Source organism: Triticum dicoccoides, chromosome 4B, assembly GCF_002162155.2.
Source record: "Triticum dicoccoides isolate Atlit2015 ecotype Zavitan chromosome 4B, WEW_v2.0, whole genome shotgun sequence".
Taxonomy (NCBI): Eukaryota; Viridiplantae; Streptophyta; class Magnoliopsida; order Poales; family Poaceae; genus Triticum; species Triticum dicoccoides.
Genome location: NC_041387.1, coordinates 138,934,749 through 138,956,624, shown reverse-complemented (window position 1 = coordinate 138,956,624; position 21,876 = coordinate 138,934,749). Strand labels below are relative to the sequence as shown.

The following is a 21,876-nucleotide window of genomic DNA, read 5'->3' as shown; positions in this document are numbered from 1 at the left end:
GGCCCAGCCCAGATTTGTTGTTTTATGCCTATTTCAGTGCTTCGAGGAAAAGGAATATCAGACGGAGTCAAAATGGAACGAAATCAACTGGAGAAGTTAATTTTGGAAGGAAACCAACCAGATGGGATTGGAGTGCACGTCGGGGGATCCCCGGGCTGCCCACAAGGGTGGGGGGCACGCCCCCTACCTCGTGAGCCCCCCGGAGGTCCACCGACGTACCCCCTGCACCCATATATACCTACGTACCGTAAAACTTCCAGAACAGAAAATAGATCGGGAGTTCCGCCGCCGCAAGCCTCTGTAGCCACCAAAAACCAATCGGGACCCTGTTCCGGCACCCTGCCGGAGGGGGATCCCATCATCGGAGGCCATCTTCATCATCCCGGCGCTATCCATGACGAGGAGGGGGTAGTTCACCCTCGGGGCTGAGGGTATGTACCAGTAGCTATGTGTTTGATCTCTCTCTCTCTCTCTCTCTCTCTCTCTCTCGTGTTCTCTCCCGTGTTCCTCTATGGCACGATCTTGATGTATCCCGAGCTTTGCTATTGTAGTTGGATCTTATGATGTTTCTTCCCCTCTACTCTCTTGTGATGAATTGAGTTTCCCCTTTGAAGTTATCTTATCGGATTGAGTCTTTTATGAGAACACTTGATGCATGTCTTGTCGTGATTATCTGTGCTGACAATGGGATATCATGTGCCACTTGATGTATGTTTTGGTGATCAACTTGCGGGTTTCGTGACATTAGGGAACCTATGCATAGGGGTTGGCACACGTTCTTGACTCTCCGATAGAAACTTTGGGCACTCTTTGAAGTACTTTTATGTTGGTTGGATGAATCTGAGATTGTGTGATGCATATTGTATAATCATGCCCACGGATATTTGAGGTGACAATGGAGTATCTAGGTGACATTAGGGTTTTGGTTGATTTGTATCTTAAGGTGTTATTCTAGTATGAACTCTATGATGGATCGAGCGGAAAGAATAGCTTTATGTTATTTTGCTACGAACTCTTGAATAGATAGGACAGAAAGGGTAACTTTGAGGTGGTTTCGTACCCTACCATAATCTCTACGTTTGTTCTCCGCTATTAGTGTCTTTGGAGTGACTCTTTGTTGCATGTTGAGGGCTTGTCATATGTTCTATCTATGTTATTATTGTTGAGAGAACTTGCACTAGTGAAAGTATGAACCCTAGGCCTTGTTTCCTGTCATTGCAATACCGTTTACGCTCACTTTTTATCTTTAGTTACCTTGCTATTTTTATTATTTCAGATTACAAAAACTTATATCTACTATCTATTTTGCACTTGTATCACCATCTCTTCGCCGAACTAGTGCACCTATACAATTTACCATTGTATTGGGTGTGTTGGGGACACAAGAGACTCTTTGTTATTTGGTTGCAGGGTTGTTTGAGAGAGACCATCTTGATCCTACGCCTCCTACAGATTGATAAACCTTAGGTCATCCACTTGAGGGAAATTTGCTACTGTCCTACAAACCTGTGCACTTGCAGGCCCAACAACGTCTACAAGAAGAAGGTTGTGTAGTAGACATCAAGCTCTTTTCTGGCGCCGTTGCCAGGGAGGCTAGGTAAGTGAAGGTATATCTTTAGATCTTGCAATCGAATCTTTTTGTTTCTTGTTTTAGCACTAGTTAGTCTATAAAAGAAAATTACAAAAAATGGAGTTAAGTTTGTCTCATACGCTTCACCTTTTTAATATCTTTCGTGAGTATGATGGAAAGGATAATTCTGCTCAAGTGCTAGAAGAAGAAATCTCTAAATTGTTTGGCACTAAATCTTTGAATGATGAGCATGATTGCAATGTTGTTAGTACGAATTCTTTGAATATCCATGATGCTAATGATGATTGCACTAGTTATGATGAAAATGCCTCCTATAAGCATGTCAATTTTTGTGGAGTGCATTGGGCTTGCAAGGACACACCAAATAGGGAAGATAGATATTGCAAGAGGCATAAGTACTTAGAAACTAAATGGTTACAAGAAAAGCTAGATGCATGTGCTGAAAATTTATTTTTTCTTAGCCATACTTGTGAACTTTGCAATGAACGTGATCATTTTAGTATCCAATGCAAATTGTTTCATGATTGTATCGTCTCCAAAAATTGTGATAATTTGATTACCCTTGAGCATCATAATGATCTTAGTTTGCTCTTGGGTTATGAAGAAATAAAACGTATAACTAAGATTATTCCATAATTTGCCCTTGATAGAATTCTTCATTTTGATCTAGAAGAAATTTATATGTATTGTGCGGTGAATTGCATCGAAAATCCTTATATTGCCAATTACCTAAAGAAAAGAAAGCAAATGGAAGATGATGAGAATACTAATGAAAGGGAAGAGGCTTCCCAATCTCCTCCTATTATTCCTTATGATGAATCAGGTAACGAGGAGGAGCTTTCTATTCAACCAATCTCATCAATAAGGAGCTCAAAGAGGAAGTTTGAACCTACACATAATGTGAAGAAGAAAAAGGAAAGAAGGAGCAACAAAGGTAAAAAGGTATCCCTCCCAAATGATGTTGCTCCTACTACTACTTGTGATGATGATAATTGCTATACTATTGGTGCTATCCATATTTTTAATGATGAGAGTGATTATGCTTATGATATGAAAGGGCCCAAGCTTGGGAAAGCTATGTTTGATGAGGATGAAATATTTGAGAATACATTTGCTGGAATTAATGTTTGTCCCAAGCTTGGGGATGCTATGTTTAATGAAGATGATATTTTTAGCATCCCAAGTTTTGATATGCAAAGTTGTTATGATGATAGCATGCCTCCTACCTATGATGATTATATTGATGAAAGTGGGTTCGGAAGAGGGTCAACTTTAGGAAGTAGTGATCCCACTATTTTGGAGGATGTTGAATTTTATTGTGATGAATATGAAAGTGGATTTGGAAGAGTGTCAACTTTATTTAGTAATTCCACTATCTTGGGAGAGGTTTCAATCGATTATGATGAGAACGAAGTTGCTACTTATGATGATTATTGTGATGAAACTTATGCTATAAAAAGTAGTGATGATTATATTTACAAATCTTGTCATGATTATGATTACCCTTTTTCTGAACATTACTCTTTTAATGTGGAAATAATTTTTAGTGCTCAAGTCTCTTATGATACTCCCACTATTATTCATGAGAAGAATTTTGCTTATGTGGAGAGTAGTGAACTTTCTATGCAAGTAGATCATGAAAAGAATGCTTTAGGTGCTGGTTATATTGTTGAATTCATTCATGATGCTACTGAAAATTATTATGAGGGAGGAATATGTGCTTGTAGGAATTACAATAATGTCAAGTTTCCTCTCTATGTGTTGAAAATCTTGAAGCTATGCTTGTTTTACCTTCCTATGCTAGTTGATCCTTGTTCCCATAAGTTGTTTGCTCAAAAAATCCCTATGCATAGGAAGTGGGTTAGACTTAAATGTGCTAGTCATATGCTTCGTGATTCTCCCGTTATGTTTCAATTCTTATCTTTTATGTGAGCATCATTGTCATCATCATGCCTAGCTAGAAAGACATTAAAGAAAAGCGCTTGTTGGGAGACAACCCAATATTTATCCTTACTGTTTTTTTGTGTTCACATGATTATGCTACTGTAGTAATCATGTTTTATAGCTTTTGTTTCAATAAAGTGCCAAGTAAGACCTTTAGGATAGCTTACGGTGATAGTTGTGTTGATCCTGCTGAAAATCAGAAACTTTTGCACCCAGTAAATTAGTTTTGTTAATTCACAGAAATGTTCTTATGATCTAATTCTTTTTGCTTTGGATTGGTATACGAATTTCTTAGGACTTCCTAATTTGATAGGATTTTTGGAGTTCCAGAAGTATACGTTTGACACAGATTACTACAGACTGTTCTGTTTTTTAAAGATTCTGTCTTCTATGTGTTGTTTGCTTATTTTGATGAATCTATGAGTAGTATCGGAGGGTATGAACCATAGATAAGTTGGAGTAAATTATATATTACACCAATATGAATTTAGAATGAGTTTATTACAGTACCTAAGTGGTGATTTTATTTTCGTATACTAACGGAGCTTACGAGTTTTCTGTTGAGTTTTGTGTTGTGAAGTTTTCAAGTTTTGGGTAAAGATTCGATGGACTATGGAATAAGGAGTGGCAAGAGCCTAAGCTTAGGGATGCCCAAGGCACCCCAAGGTAATATTCAAGGACAACCAAGATCCTAAGCTTGGGGATGCCCCAAAAGGCATCCCCTCTTTCGTCTTCGTTTATCAGTAACTTTACTTGGAGCTATATTTTTATTCACCACATGATATGTGTTTTGCTTGGAGCGTCATTTTCTTTTGTTAGTATTAGCTTGCTGTTATTTATAATAATGTTTTGCATCTTTTTTTTCAATAAAGAAGTCAAGGATAGCCTTTTCCATGCTTATTTTGCTAGTATACATGTTGCTGTTTGAAAATAGAAAGTTTACCGCTGTTACAAAAATTCCCTAGAAAAGTCAGAGAGTGGTATAATGTTGAATCTTTTTGCATATTGAGATCTGATAAATTTATTACAGTGGGAATTTTAGTTCATAATTTTTGGAGTCAGAGAAGTATTGATACTCTTGCATTCTTTACAGACTGTACTGTTTTGGCAGATTACTATTATGGTTGCATTATTTGCATATGTTTGCTTGATTAATGATTCTATTTGAGGATAGGAGTATTAAATATGCAGATGAATTTAGCATGCAATGTTGAATAATTATTTAAGTGATTTGTTACAGTAGAAAATGATAAGGTTTTGCATTGGTTTATACTAACCTATCTCACGAGTTCTTGTTGAGTTTGTTGTGAATGAAGCTTTTGATAAAAAGAGAAACCATGATATGAGAGGATTTAAGGAGACACAAAAGCTCAAGCTTGGGGATGCCCAAGGCACTCCAAGATAATATTTCAAGAAGTCTCAAGCATCTAAGCTTGGGGATGCCCCGGTAGGCATCCCACCTTTCTTCTTCAACAGCTATCGGTTAGTATCGGTTGAGCCTAAGTTTTTGCTTCTTCACATGAGTTGTGTTATCCTTGCAATGTAGTTTTCTTTAGCTTTGCTTGCTGTTTGAATAAAGTATCAAGATCTGAAATTATTAAATGAGAGAGAGTCTTCGCATAGTAGCATAATTATTTAGCTACTCATTGACCTTCACTTATATCTTTCGGAGTAGTTTGTCATTTGCTCTAGTGCATCACTTATACATTTTAGAGCATGGTGGTAGTTTTATTTTGAAGAAATAGATGAACTCTCATGCTTCACTTAAATTATTTTGAGAGTCATTAATAGCATGGTAATTTTCTTAATATTAATATACTTGGTGTTCAAGATATGTGAAACTTTCTTTTGAGTGCGTTGAATACTAAGATAAGTTTGATGCTTGATAATTGTTTTGAGATATGAAGATGGTGATATTTGAGTCATGCTAGTTAAAGTAGTTGTGAATTCAAATAATACTTGTGTTGAAGTTTGTGATTCCCGTAGCATGCACGTATGGTGAACCATTATGTGATGAACTCGGAGCATGATTTATTTATTGATTGTATTCCTTATGAGTGGCGGTCGGGGACGAGCGATGGTCTTTTCCTACCAATCTATCCCCCTAGGAGCATGCGCGTAATACTTTGCTTTGATAACTTCTAGATTTTTGCAATAAGTATATGAGTTCTTTATGACTAACGTTGAGTCCATGGATTATACACACTTTTTCCCATCCTTCCACCTTTGCTAGCCTCTCTAGTACCGCGCACTTTTCACCGGTATCATACACCCACCATATACCTTCCTCAAAATAGCCACCATACCTACCTATCATGGCATTTCCATAGCCATTCCGAGATATATTGCCATGCAACTTTCCACCGTTCCGTTTATTATGACACGATCCATCATTATCATATTGCTAGCATGATCATGTAGTTGACATTATATTTGTGGCAAGGCCACCATTCATAATTCTTTCATACATGTCACTCATGATTCATTGCATATCCCGGCACACCGCCGGAGGCATTCATATAGAGTCATACTTTGTTCGAAGTATCGAGTTGTAATTGTTGAGTTGTAAGAAAAATAAAAGTGTGATGATCATCATTATTAGAGCATTGTCCCAAGTGAGGAAAGGATGATGGAGTCTATGATTCCCCCATAAGTCGGGATGAGACTCCGGACTTTATAAAAAAAAGAGGCCATAAAAAAAGAGAAGAGAAAGGCCCAAATAAAAAAATGAGAGAAAAAGAGAGAAGGGACAATGCTATTATCCTTTTACCACACTTGTGCTTCAAAGTAGCACCAAGATCTTCATGATAGAGAGTCTCTCATTTTGTCACTTTCATATACTAGTGGAAATTTTTCATTATAGAACTTGGCTTGTATATTCCAATTATGGGCTTCCTCAAAATGCCCTAGGTCTTTGTGAGCAAGCAAGTTGATGCACACCCACTTAGTTTCTTTTATAGAGCTTTCATATACTTATAGCTCAATTGCATCCATTGCATGGCAATCCCTACTCACTCACATTGATATCTATTGATGGGCATCTCCATAGCCCGTTGATACGCCTAGTTGATGTGAGACTATCTTCCCTCTTTTTGTCTTCTCCACAACCACCCTTCTATTCCACCTATAGTGCTATATCCATGGCTCACGCTCATGTATTGCGTGAAGATTGAAAAAGTTTTGAGAATGTCATAAGTATGAAACAATTGCTTGGCTTGTCATCGGGGTTGTACATGATTTAAATATTTTATGTGGGAAAGATGGAGCATAGCCAGACTATATGATTTTGTAGGGATAACTTTCTTTGGCCATGTTATTTTGAGAAGACATGATTGCTTTGATTAGTATGCTTGAAATATTATTATTTTTTATGTCAATATGAACTTTTGTCTTGAATCTTTTGGATCTGAATATTCATATCACAATTAAGAAGATTTACATTGAAATTATGCCAAAGTATCACTCCGCATCAAAAAATCTTTTTTATCATTTACCTACTCAAGGACGAGCAGGAATTAAGCTTGGGGATGCTTGATACGTCTCCAACGTATCTATAATTTTTGATTGCTCCATGCTACTTTATCTACTGTTTTAGGCAATATTGGACTTTATTATCCATTTTTATATTATTTTTGGGACTAACCTATTAACTGGAGGCCCAGCCCAGATTTGCTGTTTTATGCCTATTTTAGTGTTTCGAGGAAAAGGAATATCAGGCGGAGTCAAAACGGAACGAAATCAACTGGAGAAGTTAATTTTGGAAGGAAACCAACCAGATGGGCTTGGAGTGCACGTCAGGGGATCCCCGGGCTGCCCACGAGGGTGGGGGGCGCGCCCCCCTGGGCGCGCCCCCTACCTCGTGAGCCCCCCGGAGGTCCACCGACGTACCCCCTGCACCCATATATACCTACGTACCGTAAAACTTCCAGAACAGAAAATAGATCGGGAGTTCCGCCGCCGCAAGCCTCTGTAGCCACCAAAAACCAATCAGGACCCTGTTTCGGCACCCTGCCGGAGGGGGATCCCATCACTGGAGGCCATCTTCATCATCCCAGCGCTATCCATGACGAGGAGGGAGTAGTTCACCCTCAGGGCTGAGAGTATGTACCAGTAGCTATGTGTTTGATCTCTCTCTCTCTCTCTCTCGTGTTCCTCTATGGCACGATCTTGATGTATCCTGAGCTTTGCTATTGTAGTTGGATCTTATGATGTTTCTCCCCCTCTACTCTCTTGTGATGAATTGAGTTTCCCCTTTGAAGTTATCTTATCGGATTGAGTCTTTTATGAGAACACTTGATGTATGTCTTGTCGTGATTATCTGTGGTGACAATGGGATATCATGTGCCACTTGATGTATGTTTTGGTGATCAACTTGCGGGTTTTGTGACATTAGGGAACCTATGCATAGGGGTTGGCACACGTTCTTGACTCTCCAATAGAAACTTTGGGGCACTCTTTGAAATACTTTTATGTTGGTTGGATGAATCTGAGATTGTGTGATGCATATTGTATAATCATGCCCACGGATACTTGAGGTGATAATGGAGTATCTAGGTGACATTAGGGTTTTGGTTGATTTGTATCTTAAGGTGTTATTCTAGTATGAACTCTATGATGGATCGAGCGGAAAGAATAGCTTTATGTTATTTTACTACGAACTCTTGAATAGATAGGACAGAAATGATAACTTTGAGGTGGTTTCGTACCCTACCATAATCTCTACGTTTGTTCTCCGCTATTAGTGTCTTTCGAATGACTCTTTGTTGCATGTTGAGGGCTTGTCATATGTTCTATCTATGTTATTATTGTTGAGAGAACTTGCACTAGTGAAAGTATGAACCCTAGGCCTTGTTTCCTATCATAGCAATACCGTTTACGCTCACTTTTATCTTTAGTTACCTTGTTGTTTCTATTATTTCAGATTACAAAAACTTATATCTACTATCTATTTTGCACTTGTATCACCATCTCTTCGCCGAACTAGTGCACCTATACAATTTACCATTGTATTGGGTGTGTTGGGGACACAAGAGACTCTTTGTTATTTGGTTGCAGGGTTGTTTGAGAGAGACCATCTTCATCCTATGCCTCCTATGGATTGATAAACCTTAGGTCATCCACTTGAGGGGAATTTGCTACTATCCTACAAACATGTGCACTTGCAGGCCCAACAACGTCTACAAGAAGAAGGTTGTGTAGTAGACATCAGTATGATGCAACATGAGAAGAAGCCCTAAATAGAAGACGAGCATGTTTGCTGAGGCGACATGCATGACACGAGTGGTCCTCGATCTTATTACACGTGAAAGAAAAACTCTGAAATATGTGACGAAGGGTGGCGGGGTTAGGATGACCCAAGCGAGTGTGCCAAATATCCACTCCGGTGGCGAGAGCGACGGGGGCAGCGGAGGTGGTGGGGGTGGTGGAGTGGACCGGGTAGAGCTCATCGGGGTTGTCACATCGGTGGAGTACCATCCGGGTACGAGCGTCCTTAACAGAAAAATCACACTCATCAAACTCAACGGTAACAGGATTTTCACGTGTAAAAGAACGAACAGAGACAAATTTTTTAATAAGATCAGGAGAAACTAAGATACTAGATAATGACAATGGAGTAGAATTAGATGGAAAAGATGCATGTCCTATATGAGTAATGGGAAGGGAGGAACCGTCACCGACGGTGATGCAAGTGGAAGTGTGGACGGGATAAGAGGTGTGGAGGTTACCGGGATGCGCCGCCATGTACGCGGTAGCTCCAGTGTACATATACCAGTCGCTGCCGCCGGTGTAGGTGAACGATGAAGGAGCGGAGTGCAGGGCCACCAAGAGAGCCAGGTCCCACGGTGCCGGTTGGAGGGCGGGCTGCTGAGGCGGGACCGTCAAGGGCAAGGGCTCGTAGGGCGCCGCATAGGTTGCAGCGTAGCGTAGAACGCCTAGTGGGATGGAGGCCGCGCGCCGAGATACCTGGGGCAGGGGTGCGGGGAACCGGCATGTAGTAGGCGTGGACGACGCCGGTCCATGGGTTCTGGCCGACATACCACGGGGTCGGCTGGTACTGCTGCTGCTGGGGACGGGCCACTCCTCCCTGAGCACCCGCGCCCTGGTGCTACTTGCGACCTCCACGGCGGCCGCCACGGTGGCCCCTTTTAGCGGCCGGCTGGGGCAGCGGGAAGGGGGCAGCCGGTGCCTGCGGGAAGGCGGGCGCAGGCGGGAGGGCCGGCGCGGGACGCGGCGGCGGCGGTGCCTGGCCCCCGTGGGTGCCTACGACGAGAGCGATGTGAGTCGCCCGAGTCCGGGCCATCTTCATCCCTCGCTCCTCCAGCTTGAGGTACGCCACCACCTTAGCGAAGGTAGGATTCGGGATGAGGGTGAGATTGGAGGCGGCGTTCCCAAAGTCCTCATTGAGGCCGGCGGTGAGGGTGCTGATGAGGAGCTCGTCGCCGATCGTCTCACCGAGATCGCGGAGCTCGTCGGCAAGATTTTTGAGGCGCATGCAAAAATCGTCGATGGACGAGGCAAGCTGCTGGCACCCGTAAAACTCGCCGTGGAGAAGGACCTTGCGCTGCAGTTTGTTGTCGGTGAAGAGGCCGTTGAGCTTGGTCCAGACGGCATAGGCGGCGTCATCATCATCCACCACTGTGTTGAAGAGGTCGTTGGAGATGGTGAGGTAGAACCAGCGGATGATGGTGCCGTCGAGGATCATCCACTCCTCGTCATGAATCATGAGGCTCGAGTCCACGGTGCTGTCGACGTGGTCGTGGAGTAGGTACTCGCGAAACACAATGCATTGATCGGTACACCAGACACGTATAAATATAAGTACAGAGAAGGGCCACAACCTCAACTATACAGATAAAATAGGAGGTGGGTTCAAGACACAATATACACGTACACGTATATTAACACTCGATCTATAACTAAGCAGATCCATACCTGTTTGCAGTACCTGTAACTAGTTGTTGGATCTATAACATGGAAGAAATACTTGGAGGGATTGAATCTTGAAGCTGATCTATAAGCGGCTCGAGTATCTCACTATGAAGAAATGGAGAAGAATGGAGAAGAAGAGATGTAGTACAAATCTGAAATCTAGCAGAGGAAGAAGCAGAGGCATGGAGGCGAACTGAGAAAGAGAAGAGCGAGGAAGAAGGAATAGAAACCGCGTCCTGCAGATATTATCATTTTCGCTTTGAGTCAATAAGATGCACCCCAGTTGCGAGCATCGGATATTGCAGACCATATATGTCAGAAACGTCAATGGTATTTCGTATGTACGAATCCCTCGCACCAATCTTGAAAATGCAACGGACGGCTCGAGATCTACCGCTACATCATGGAACCGGGGAATTTTCCTGATCGAGGGAGTAGTATATTCGAGGAGTGAAGAGTCTGAATCCGTATCTTGGAGGAGTCGAAACGATAGGCGTTTTCGTTTGTTTCCATATATATATTCGAGGGATCCGAATTAGACTTGCATTGCTCCCATATACACACAACATGTACTAGTACAATATAACACACAGCATGTACAGCATAACACCGCGGAAGACGCAGAGCTCGACATAGCTAACCAATGGCTACGCCTGCTACGACGCTCGGGGAGTCGCTGGCACACGTATCCCGTACGTCGTATGCCAGATCGTCTGCCCCGTAGGAATTACCCCGCAAAAAATGAAAAAAGCAGCGTCCCATGGCGGCTGCCGCTGGTGCTCTTGTACAAGGCCTACTGGTCGGTGCTCTTCCTCGTCAAGTCCTACGCCTACGCGGAACTGTTCTTGCCGCGCACGCCGGTGACCGTCCTCGAGAAGCTCCGCGACATAGGGGGCTACAGCTTCGGCGTAGGCGTTCTGGATCTCATGGTGTCCACGGTCCTGGCCACTGCGGTCAAGGACACCCGTGTCTTGGCCGGTTGCATCTGCATCGTGGCTGTCTTCATCGCCGGGCTCTTGGCGTTCTGGGTGTGGCTTGCTCGCACATACGGCGCGTTGGAGTCTTCTACCGTACCAGCAGCAGGGCAGTAGCCTCCACCAAGCAAGCAAGAGGAACCCCGGCGGGAGGAGGGAAAGAAAGATCAGGGGAAGAAGCGGGGTATCTTGCCTATCTAAAAGACTTGTAATAAATATTTCCATGTTTCTTTGATTTTACTCTTTCTCTTCCTTTTTACTCGAGAGTGGCGTTTTGGCTCCTAGGTGCATATGCACCCATTGTCGAAATCCAAATTCCTAGAAGTTGAAAAATTCGAAACAAAAATCCCGCGTGTATATCCGGACATTTTATGTGCGTTCACAAGGTTTCGGTGAAAAACGACGTTTTTGTGGCTTGTGTAAAAAAGACAATTTCTGATGCTTCATTCTAACTATTCACGAGGCATTTCTTTATCTTTTTTACACAAGCCACAAAAAACGTCGTTTTTCACTGAAACCTTGTGAACTCACATAAAATGTCCGGATATACACGCGGGATTTTTGTTTCGAATTTTTTAACTTCTCGGAATTTGGATTTCGACAATGGGTGCATATGCACCTAGGAGCCAAAGGCAATTACCATTTTTACTCCCCATATTAAGTTTGTAAGTCAAATTTTATAAAAAAATTGGCCAGATCTACATTGAAAGTTATCAGCCTCTATAAATTCAAATGGTTACAATATAAAAACATGTTCTATGATGAGTGTAAGGATCTTGATTTATCTCTATTAGTGATACATCCAATTTGAGCAGGCAGACATCGACCTTGGGATAAAGAAAATGCATGAATCTCAGCACCCTGGATTGTGTGGAGGATAATTTAGACGAGACATCGCTAAATCTCACCTAGGATTGTGTGGAGGATAATTTAGATGAGACACGCTCTATATGCCCTGACCACGCTCGCTATGCCCTGCTCCGCTCCGCTCGCTCCGCTCCCCACCGCGCTCCCTGACCACGCTCACCTGGGCTCGCCGGCCACCGCAGACCCGCACTCTGTCGGCGGAGGGCGCTCGCGTTGCCGCGTCCAGGGGTCCCACGCGAGGGCAGGATTGGCGGCGGCGATTCGCCCGAATCCGCTCGAGGCGGAGCACTTGGGGGCGGCGAAAATCAGAGCTGCTGATGGAGGGAGGAGATGGAGCGGCGGCGGATCCGGAGATCCGCCGGCTCCTTGCGGAGGTGGCCCGGCGGGAACGTGCGGCAAATCATGCGATGAGGGCGACGGATCAGGCGTCGCAGGCGTTAGCTGTGGCGCGGATGAATCTCGCGCTTCGGGCGATGGCGAACACCACCGAGCTGGAGCGAGCCGCCATCTTTAGTCTGGGGCAGGAACTTTCCCCTGGCCTGATTCTGCATTGGGCGGAGGAAGAAGCGACCTCGACTTCGAGACAGCAGCGGCGGAGATGGAGGCCATTCCGAAGAGCAACGCGGTGATGGAGCTCATTTCTTCTGAGCTTGGATGTAAGTCATGTTCTCCCTCTGCTGTTTCTTACAAAAGTGAGGCTGCTGCTCGCCGGAGAGCGACTTCGCCGTCGCCGTTTGAAGTTGCTCCTCCGAGGAGACTGGTCAACGCGGTGGTGGTTGGTGGGTTCTGGAGGGGCCGAGAGGTCAGTAGAGGGAGAGAGAATGACAATAGGACCCGCTGCCCTACTGATAAAAGGAAGAGCATTTTCCCCAATTTGCTCCAACCTGCCAAAAGCGTGCTAGATCCCAATTCTCCTAGGGTTCGTCGGCGGCTGCGTCGCCCCCATCCTCATCCTTCTCCTTCTCTAATCTGGGTTAGGAAGGACAAATTCTGGAGTGGGTGCTTTACTGCTGCTGATTGTTATCCCACTGGTGCTACTGCCAAACACCAAATTCCCATCAAATTTAGTTTCTCGACTGATTTTTGGGCGAAGCGTGAAAGAAGGGAGACCTACGCGGAGGTGACTCGCAAGATGGCTGGAGCTGCTGCTGGTCAGAGTGGTAGAGGAGGTGGGAGGGGCAACGGTGGCCGTGGGCACACCGAGGCGCGCCCTCCTCCCCAGATCTCCACTGTGCCGCCTGCTGCTCCCCCTGTTCGTCCTCCTATGGTCCAACAGCAATAGCAGATGCAGCAGCAGCAAAACCACCCTCCCCCCTTTCCATTTATGCTAAGCCTCCTATCTTCCCTTTGGCCTCTAGCTCTTAGATGATCTATCCGCAAAACATGGGGTCGATGTTCCCAGGATACCCTCCTCCTGGTTATCAGCAATTTCCTGCTAATCACTGGCCTAATCAGCAACAGTTTCAATTCCCGTTCATGGCCCCTAACCAGATTGCTACCATGCAATACCCTCAAGGGATTCAACAACCTGTGACTGCTGGTAGTGGCTCTGGTTCTGAGAATGGTCAAGTTGGTCAGAGCAAAAGCAAGAAGAAACAGAGGAATGCTGCGGGGAAGAAAGCTATGAAGACTGATGCTGGGCTTGCTGCTCCTCAAGTTACTATGTCTGATGATGCTCCTTAATCTTACAATGTAGACCCTAAGTATATTGGGGCTACTTGTTTCAACTGTGGGCTACCCAGACATTATGTTGGTATGTGCCAGATTCCTAGGAAGTGTTTCATGTGTGTTGTTCCTGGGCACCATATGGATGCTTGCCCCCTGTGGTACAAGCCCTACCCAGCAGCTCAGTTCTGGGGTAGTGCTGGGAATGGCTTGGGCTTCTTTCATCTTGAGGCTGGAGAAAAAAGCAACAGTGACTGGCTGAATTTTGGAACTGTGGATCTTGTGGTTATTGAAGAAGGAGAAATTTCTGCTGAGGAACTGGGTGCTTGCTTCACTAGCATGTGGAAAACCAACTGGCCCTGGCAGATTAGAGCCTATGATGAGTCCCAATACCTAGTCAGATTCCCCCCTAACAAGAAAATCACTGATTTAGTTGCTTATGACTCCATCAACCTCAAGAAGAAAGGGGTCTCAATTTCTTTTAAGAATTGGCATGGAGAGTTGCCTGCTTATGACTCCCTGACTGAGATTTGGGTGGAAATTGTGGGTCTGCCTCCTGTGTGGTGTTCTTGGTCTGTGATTGCCCCCAAGTTGCTGCTACTTTGGGTGTCATTACTAACATTGATTGGCATGGGATTTTCAGTAGTTTTTATGAGGTGGTGAGAGTTCAGGTTGTTGTTAGAGACCCTGCATTGATCCCTAGAGACAGACTTTTTGAAATTCAGCAAGAGTTGTTCTTACTCACCTTCAAAGTTGAAGAGGGTGAGCCTGTGGAGTCTGATAACCCCTCTGATCCCCCAGGCCACCAAAATGATGATGATGGGAGTAGCAAGAAACAGGAGGGTGAAGATGAGTTCAGTAATGATGACCTATTGGGAGAGGAGATGGAGCATGACCTTGATAACAGTAGGAAGAACTCCAATTTCAGACCAAGACCTGCCTCGGCTCCTAGTGGGTCTAGAAACAGAACTCATACTATGGATGCTATCTCTTCCCCTGTTCTCTCTGGGGTGGAGATGAATATCAACATCCCTTTGGAGAGATCAGTTTTCTTGAAGATTCAGGATGCTCCACTTACCAAAAGCTACCTGCAAGCTGTTAAGAAAACCCCAGTGGAGAATTGTGGTACTATCCTTCTTCCTGAGTTTGAAGCTGCTTCAAAATATGGGGTGACCAGATCTGAAAATTTCCCTGCTCCTCTTGGGGGGTTAATTCCTTGCCCCTCCCTTACAGCTACCCTTAAAGCTGGGAGAGACAAATGGGGCCCTGTTGTTTCCACTAGGATGTGTGACAGGATCAAGAGAGATGGGAAGCCAGCCCTGGTCAAAGCTCAAGAAATTAAGCAGATGAAGAACTTGGAGATCCCTAGAGGTAATAACCCCAAGGTCTTCCATAATTCTTTTGCTTGTCTAGATAATGATGATCTAATTTCTAAAGCCTTCAATGTTGGCATTGTGATAGGAGATAATCCTTCTCAAGCTAGCAATAATGTTGAAGTTATTAAGAAATTAGAGCTAGATAGATTAGGTAAGTTTAAACAGGATAATCCTGGGGTTTTTCTTCCTGGAGACATTGATGTCACCAAGGAAGATTACTGCAATAATTACAATTCTGTTGCTACTATTGACACTAAAAATGACCACTACTTTGATCCACATATGGAAATGGAGTCTGATGATGCCTATACTTGGATAGAGGCTAAAAGTCAGAGGTCCAAAAAGTGTCGAGCTAAAATTTCCACTAGATTTAGATGATTGATCTATTTTGGAATGTGCGAGGGCTTAATGGCCCTCATAAGATCCCTAAGGTGCAGGAGCTCATTAGATCTCACTGCCCTGACTTTGTTTGCTTATCTGAAACCAAGGAAACTGGGTTTTGTGTTTCTCGGCTAGAGGCTATAGACTCTAGGAATGGTTTTATCTGGAATTGGCTGCCTGCTAATAACACTGCTGGTGGTTTATTAGTGGGGGTCAAGGAAGATAAATTTGAAATCATAGCTTGTAATGTACTCACTTACAGTATCTCTTGTTTGCTGAAGAACAAGTGTAATAACACTGTTTGGAGGCTTATCTCTGTTTATGGTTCTGCTTATGAGGAATTTAAGCTTGATTTTATTAATGAGCTCCATGACCTCCTAAATAACTGGTCTGGGCCCACCATAGTGGGAGGTGACTTTAATTTGGTTAGAATTGCTGAGGACAAGAACACCGGACTAGTCATCCAGCATTGGGCTGATCTCTTCAATGACTGGATTAATAAATTCAGCCTCATTGAGATAAAGAATGCTGGTAGAAAGTTTACTTGGGCCAATAACCAAGACAATCTAGTCATGGCTGCTTTAGATAGGATTTTTGTGTGTGCTGACTGGGAAAGGCTTTTTCCTGCTAGCCAGGTTAAAATTTTACCTAGAATTGGGAGTGATCACACTCCTCTCATTTACAACTCTGATGCTATTTCTATTCCTAAGAATAAAGTCTATAGATTTGAAAAGTGGTGGCTAGAAGTTCCTGGCTTTGATGAGATTGTTCACAAAGCCTGGAATGCTGATTGTAAGTACTCCTCTGCTATTGATATTTGGCAGTTCAAGATTAGGAATACTAGAAAAGCCACCAAGGGGTGGAGTCTCAACTATGAGGCTTCCCAAAATAGGACTAAGCAAACACTAGTTGTTGAATATAATTGCTTAGACATTCTTGCAGAAACTCAGCCTCTTTCTCCTAATTCTAAAGCTAGAATTAAAGTGATTGTAGGTGAGTTAAATGAGATTTGGAAGAAAGAGGAAATCAAGGCCATGCAGAGAGCTAGGGAAAGGGACATTAGAGAGGGAGATCTGAACTCTGACTACTTTCAAGCCCTGGCCAATCAGAAGAGGAGGAAGAAGCATATTGTTGTGCTAGAAACTGCTGGTGGCCCAGTTGAAGACACTAAAGGTATTATTGATAATGCAGTAGATTACTATAAAAATCTCTTTGGCTACTCTCCTGCTATTAATCTTAAACTTGTTGATGATTTTTGGGATCAGTCTAGCATGGCTACTACTGATCATGTTGAGTTCTTGGAAACCCCTTTTACTAAGGAAGAAATTAAAAATGCAGTTTTTGGCTCATATGCTGAAGGTGCTCCTGGTCCTGATGGTTTCCCTTTTTTATTTTATCAGCATTTTTGGGATCTCATTAAAAGTGATTTGTTTGCACTTTTTAGAGATTGGGAGAAGGGGGAGTTAGATCTGTACAGGCTCAACTTCTCCCTTCTGACCCTTGTCCCAAAGGAACCAAATGTTGTTTCCTTGGACAGGTTCAGACCCCTTGCCATGATTAACTGTAGTTTCAAGATCTTTGCAAAATGTGCTGCTAATAAGCTAGGCCCAGTTTGCAATGATTTAATCTCTCCTAATCAAACTGCTTTTATTAAAGGCAAGTTTATATTGGAGAGTATTGTTTCAGCCCATGAGGTGGTGCATGCTGTAGCTAGCAACCAGCTCCAGGGGTTTTGTTTTAAGTTAGATTACGAAAAAGCTTATGACATGGTGAATAGAGAGTTCCTTTTGGACATGCTTAGAAGGAGAGGCTTTGGCCCTAAATGGATGTACAAATTAGGCTCTCTGCTTCACAATGGGTCTGTTGGGGTCAGAATTAATGACACCAATAGTGAGTTTTTTATTGCTGGCAAAGGTGTGAGGCAGGGTGATCCTGTCTCACCCTTGCTTTTCAATCTTGTTGTTGATGTGTTCACTAGAATACTAGCCAAAGTTGCTAATCAGAACATGATTGCTGGGGTTTTTCCTCCTTCTAACCCAGCTGGGGTCATAAGTATGCGATATGCTGATGATACCCTCCTGTTTTTAGATAAGAATTTAGAGCATGCTGGGAATTTAAAGTGGCTCCTTTCTTGTTTTGAGCAACTTTCTGGTATGAGGATCAACTTTCATAAATGTGATCTGGTTCCTATTAATATTGATAGGGATGAGGCTATTAGTTTTGCTCAGTCTTTGGGTTGTAAGCTAAGTTCCTTCCCCATTAAATATCTGGGTGCTCCCCTCCACTACTCTAAAATTAGAAGAGAGGACCTCCAGCCTTTGGTTGACACTATTATTAAAAGAGTAGCTGGCTGGAGAGGGAGGCTGCTATCCTTTGGTAAGAGGTTGATACTGGTGCAAGCTTGCCTAGCCAGCATCCCTTCTTATCTTATGGGGTATATTAAATTCTCCAAGTGGGCTGTTAAGCTTATTAACTCTCAACTGGCACATTGTTTTTGGGATGACTATGAAGGTCGTCACAAATACCACCTTGCTAGTTGGGGGACTCTTTCTATGAAAAAGATGTATGGTGGGCTAGGGATTACTGATCTCTCAGATATGAACTTATGTTTGCTTGCTTCTTGGGTCAGTAGATATAGTAGAGATGAGGGTAAGATCTGGAAAAGCATAATAGATGCTAAATATGACACCCAGTCCCCTAACATCTTTACTTGCCCTTCTGCTGGTGCTTCACCTTTCTGGAAAGGGGTTCTCTGGGCTGCCCAAGCTACTAAGTTTGGTTACTCTTGGAATGTTGGCAATGGTAAGAAAGTCAGATTTTGGGAGGACCACTGGTTTGGGTCGGCCCCTCTAGCTACTCTATACTAGGACTTATATAACATTGTCAATGAGCACGATTGCACCTTAGACCAAGTTTGGGATGGCTCTAACCTTAAGATTACTTTTAGAAGATGTTTTTCTAGTGAGCTTATCTCTTTGTGGTTTGAGCTAGTAGAGATTGCTAAATCCATTGTTTTTTACTTTGGATGAGGACTCGCTTATTTGGGACCTTAATCCCAGTGGGGTTTACTCTGTAAAATCTTTATATAATGTAGTTAATTTTAGGAGTGTGCTTCCCAAAAACACTCCTACTGTGTGGAATATCAAGATCCCTGCCAGGATTCATATTTTTCTTTGGCTGTTGGTTAATAACAAGATTCTGACCAGAGATAACCTAGTTAAAAGACAGAATGTATCTGACTTATCTTGTGCTTTTTGTTCGTGTCATGAATCTTGCCACCATTTATTTTTGGATGTGATGTTATGATTGAATTCTGGAGAAACCTATCTAGGATCACTGGCTACAGTAGAGTAGTCAACATGCTATCCTTGTCAGACTGTTGGCTTAGAGGGGGTAATTTGAGTGCCACAAATGTTGTGCATTCAGCCGGACTCTGGGCCATCTGGAATACCAGGAATGACTTATTTTTTAACCGTGCCAAATGGCTTAACATTCAGGTGTTGTGGCGCAAGACGGCCTCGTACGCTGCACGGTGGGAACCGCTGTCTGTAGACCCTGTTAAGAAGCAAATCCAGAACATGGTGCGGGAGCTGGAGTCTCCGAGCAAAGCTCCATTACCGCTGATGTGGCCGGATCCAGGCTGAGGATCTAGATACTGTTTGTCTTAGTTGATGTTGAGCCTGTGGCTCTGGAGTTAGACAGGGGAGGTGGCTAGTTTTATTTGCCTTCATTTTGGCCGTCTTCCTTGTAATAGCTGGCTCTAGTATTTTTCCTTTTGCTATAGTTTGCGGTAGTGTTTACTTCTGTAGTTTCTGCGCTGTCGTCCTATGATGTACTGTACTGGTGTGATTTCTTTGCTTTGCAATGGAATCGGGGCTGGGCCCTCTTCTTCTAAAAAAAATCTCACCTAGGTGAGAATTACCAAATTTGTTTTTTTTCTTTTGCTTTTTAGGTGGGCCCCACCTGTAAAAGTGTGGGAAGGGTGAGTTCTGTTTTCCTCTTTTATTAAGCATGGTTCCCCGTGTAAGTGATAGAGAGAGGGGAGTTTTGTTTCTGTTTTTACTCGGGTGGATCCCACATACAAGTGACATATGAAGACGAGGACAAAATTGTCTGGCAAATGTCCTGTACATGGTCAAAGCTCTTTGACTAGACAGAAACATCATGAAAAGACATTCATCGTCACACCAATATGGAAGACTAAGTTACTGAACACAAGCCAGGGCTAGATGGGCATTATAGGATCATCAGACAGAAAACCCATGTAATAGTGGGAAACAATACTCCCTTAGATGCAATCTGCTCTTGTATTTTTGTTTACATTCTCAATAAGAAAAAGGAAAACATGCTAGCTATTACATCGATCAGTAATACTACACCACAATTGGCCCATGATGCGTTGACCACTCTCATGGCTGCAAAGTTGGTAGTAACCAGCTAGTTTCTCACGTTTTTTTTGTAATCTTAATAATTAAACTTGACAGATACGTCCCGGGATAAACTGTGCCTGCGTGATGAGCAGTAACCAAATCCGATCGTCGGCACCAGCTCAAGGCGACAATGCTGCACAGCAGATGGAGACATCAGAATTCAGCTGAAAGCAATCGAGCTTAACCATGCAAGAGCAGTATGGATTTTTTTCACTTTCAGAAGTAGTACTGTATACTGTGCTAGTGAGTGAGTAGTTGACCTGAAGAAGACGAGGTCTTCCAGGAGTCAGGAATCCGGTTCACCACCGGCGGCGTCGGCTGCCCAGCTGCATAGATTCCAAGATCATCATCAAGCATCCATCATGAGTGAGAAAGAGAGAGCGAGAGAGAGAGAGAGATTAATGGCGTTGGCGTACTGAAGCAGATGAAGAGGACTTGAGGCGGGAGGACGACGCCGCAGGCGATGGGGAGGTACATCATGCGGACGGGGTCGATGGGCTTGGGGAGCATGCGGTTCACGTCGCCGAGGATCACCGGGCACAGGCAACGCAGCGACCGGTCGTCCGCCGCCGCCGAGCTGTTGAGGAACATGCCCAGCCCGCCACAGCACTCGCTCTGCGGGGTCGGCGTCTCCGCCTCGCTCCCCGTCAGGAACGACGCGCACGTCATCAGCCCCGCCAGCGGCGTCACGCAGTCCGTCGGCGCCGACGGCGGCGAGGGCGACGCCCCTCCGAAGCCGCCGGTGCCGCCCACCGGCATGCCAGGGAAGCCGGGCTGCGGGTTCGCGGCGGTGCACGGGGGCGAGATGGGCGCCGGCGGCGCCTGCGCCTGGGACGGCGGCGGCGTCATCGGCCTGCCGCTGGGCGACGGCGGCGTTAGCCTGCCCGCGGACGGTGGCGACAGCCTGGAGCGAGGGAAACCCCTGAAGCCGCTGGGGCTACGCTGCCTTGTTCCCGGGTACCAGAGCACGTGGGCGTCGGCGCGGCGTGCCGCCGCTGCCGCCTCCGCCGGCTGCAGCAGCGCCGCCGCCGCCGCCGCCGCCACCGTGACCACGACGAGCAAGACGAAGGCGGTGCTGCACCTCGACGCTGCCATTGCTACCAAATATGGATGTTTGCTTCTTTCTGGCAAATTGGAGTGTCAAGAAGCGCAAGAGCAAATGCTCACAGGGACGATCGATGTTGCCGTCTTCTTCTTCCTCCTGCCATTTTATATCTCTCTGGATTGCCTCAATTCATGCATGCGCACAAAGATCGTGCATTGTCACATTAATCCTACGTGCTTAAACATTCCATCTTTGGGTTTTCTTGTAAAGAAATGCAAAGCCGTCTTTAGATGTACGTGTTCCTGAGAGAAGAAAAACAAGAGTAGGTGGCACATTAACATTAAGAGCATCTCCAGCCATTGGCATCTCAAGAACACCACCGAACCAAAAAAATTGATGTCTTGAGGGTCACTCGGCGAAATAAAGAGGGCATCTTCCTGGTCACATCCCATCCCAAGCAAAAGTTTGTAAGGAGAATGATTAAGTGGGCCAAGAAAAATGACATATGATGAGACACGATTCGCCGAAATTTCTGTCGACGCCCCCAAGAGCCCCCCAACGCGCCGGGTTTCGTCTGGGTTTGCCGGCGCTTTTTTGACGTCCTGGGAGGCGCTGGGGGCGTGGCTGGGCCGTTTTTCAGCGAAAAACGCCGTCCGAGCCTAAAACCGAGGCT

At 44.5% G+C, this 21,876-nt stretch overlaps 2 protein-coding genes across 2 annotated transcripts in view; both read right to left on the bottom strand.

Annotated features, from left to right (window-relative positions):
* Positions 1-19,996: 19,996 nt before the first annotated feature.
* Positions 19,997-21,383, bottom strand: LOC119295480 (leucine-rich repeat extensin-like protein 5). Its single transcript, XM_037573904.1, has 3 exons — positions 20,575-21,383; positions 20,419-20,484; positions 19,997-20,291 (listed from the first exon to the last, which is right to left on the bottom strand). Exons 1-3 carry the CDS (start codon positions 21,251-21,253, stop codon positions 20,278-20,280), a joined length of 759 nt encoding a protein of 252 aa, XP_037429801.1. The 5' UTR covers positions 21,254-21,383; the 3' UTR covers positions 19,997-20,277.
* The window catches only part of LOC119295479, a 10,018-nt gene continuing 9,433 nt past the window's right edge, over positions 21,292-21,876 (bottom strand). Inside the window, exon 13 of the mRNA XM_037573903.1 lies at positions 21,292-21,505. Coding sequence (XP_037429800.1) covers positions 21,422-21,505 — 84 coding nt within the window. The 3' untranslated portion in view covers positions 21,292-21,421. The remainder of the gene's footprint in view (positions 21,506-21,876) is intronic.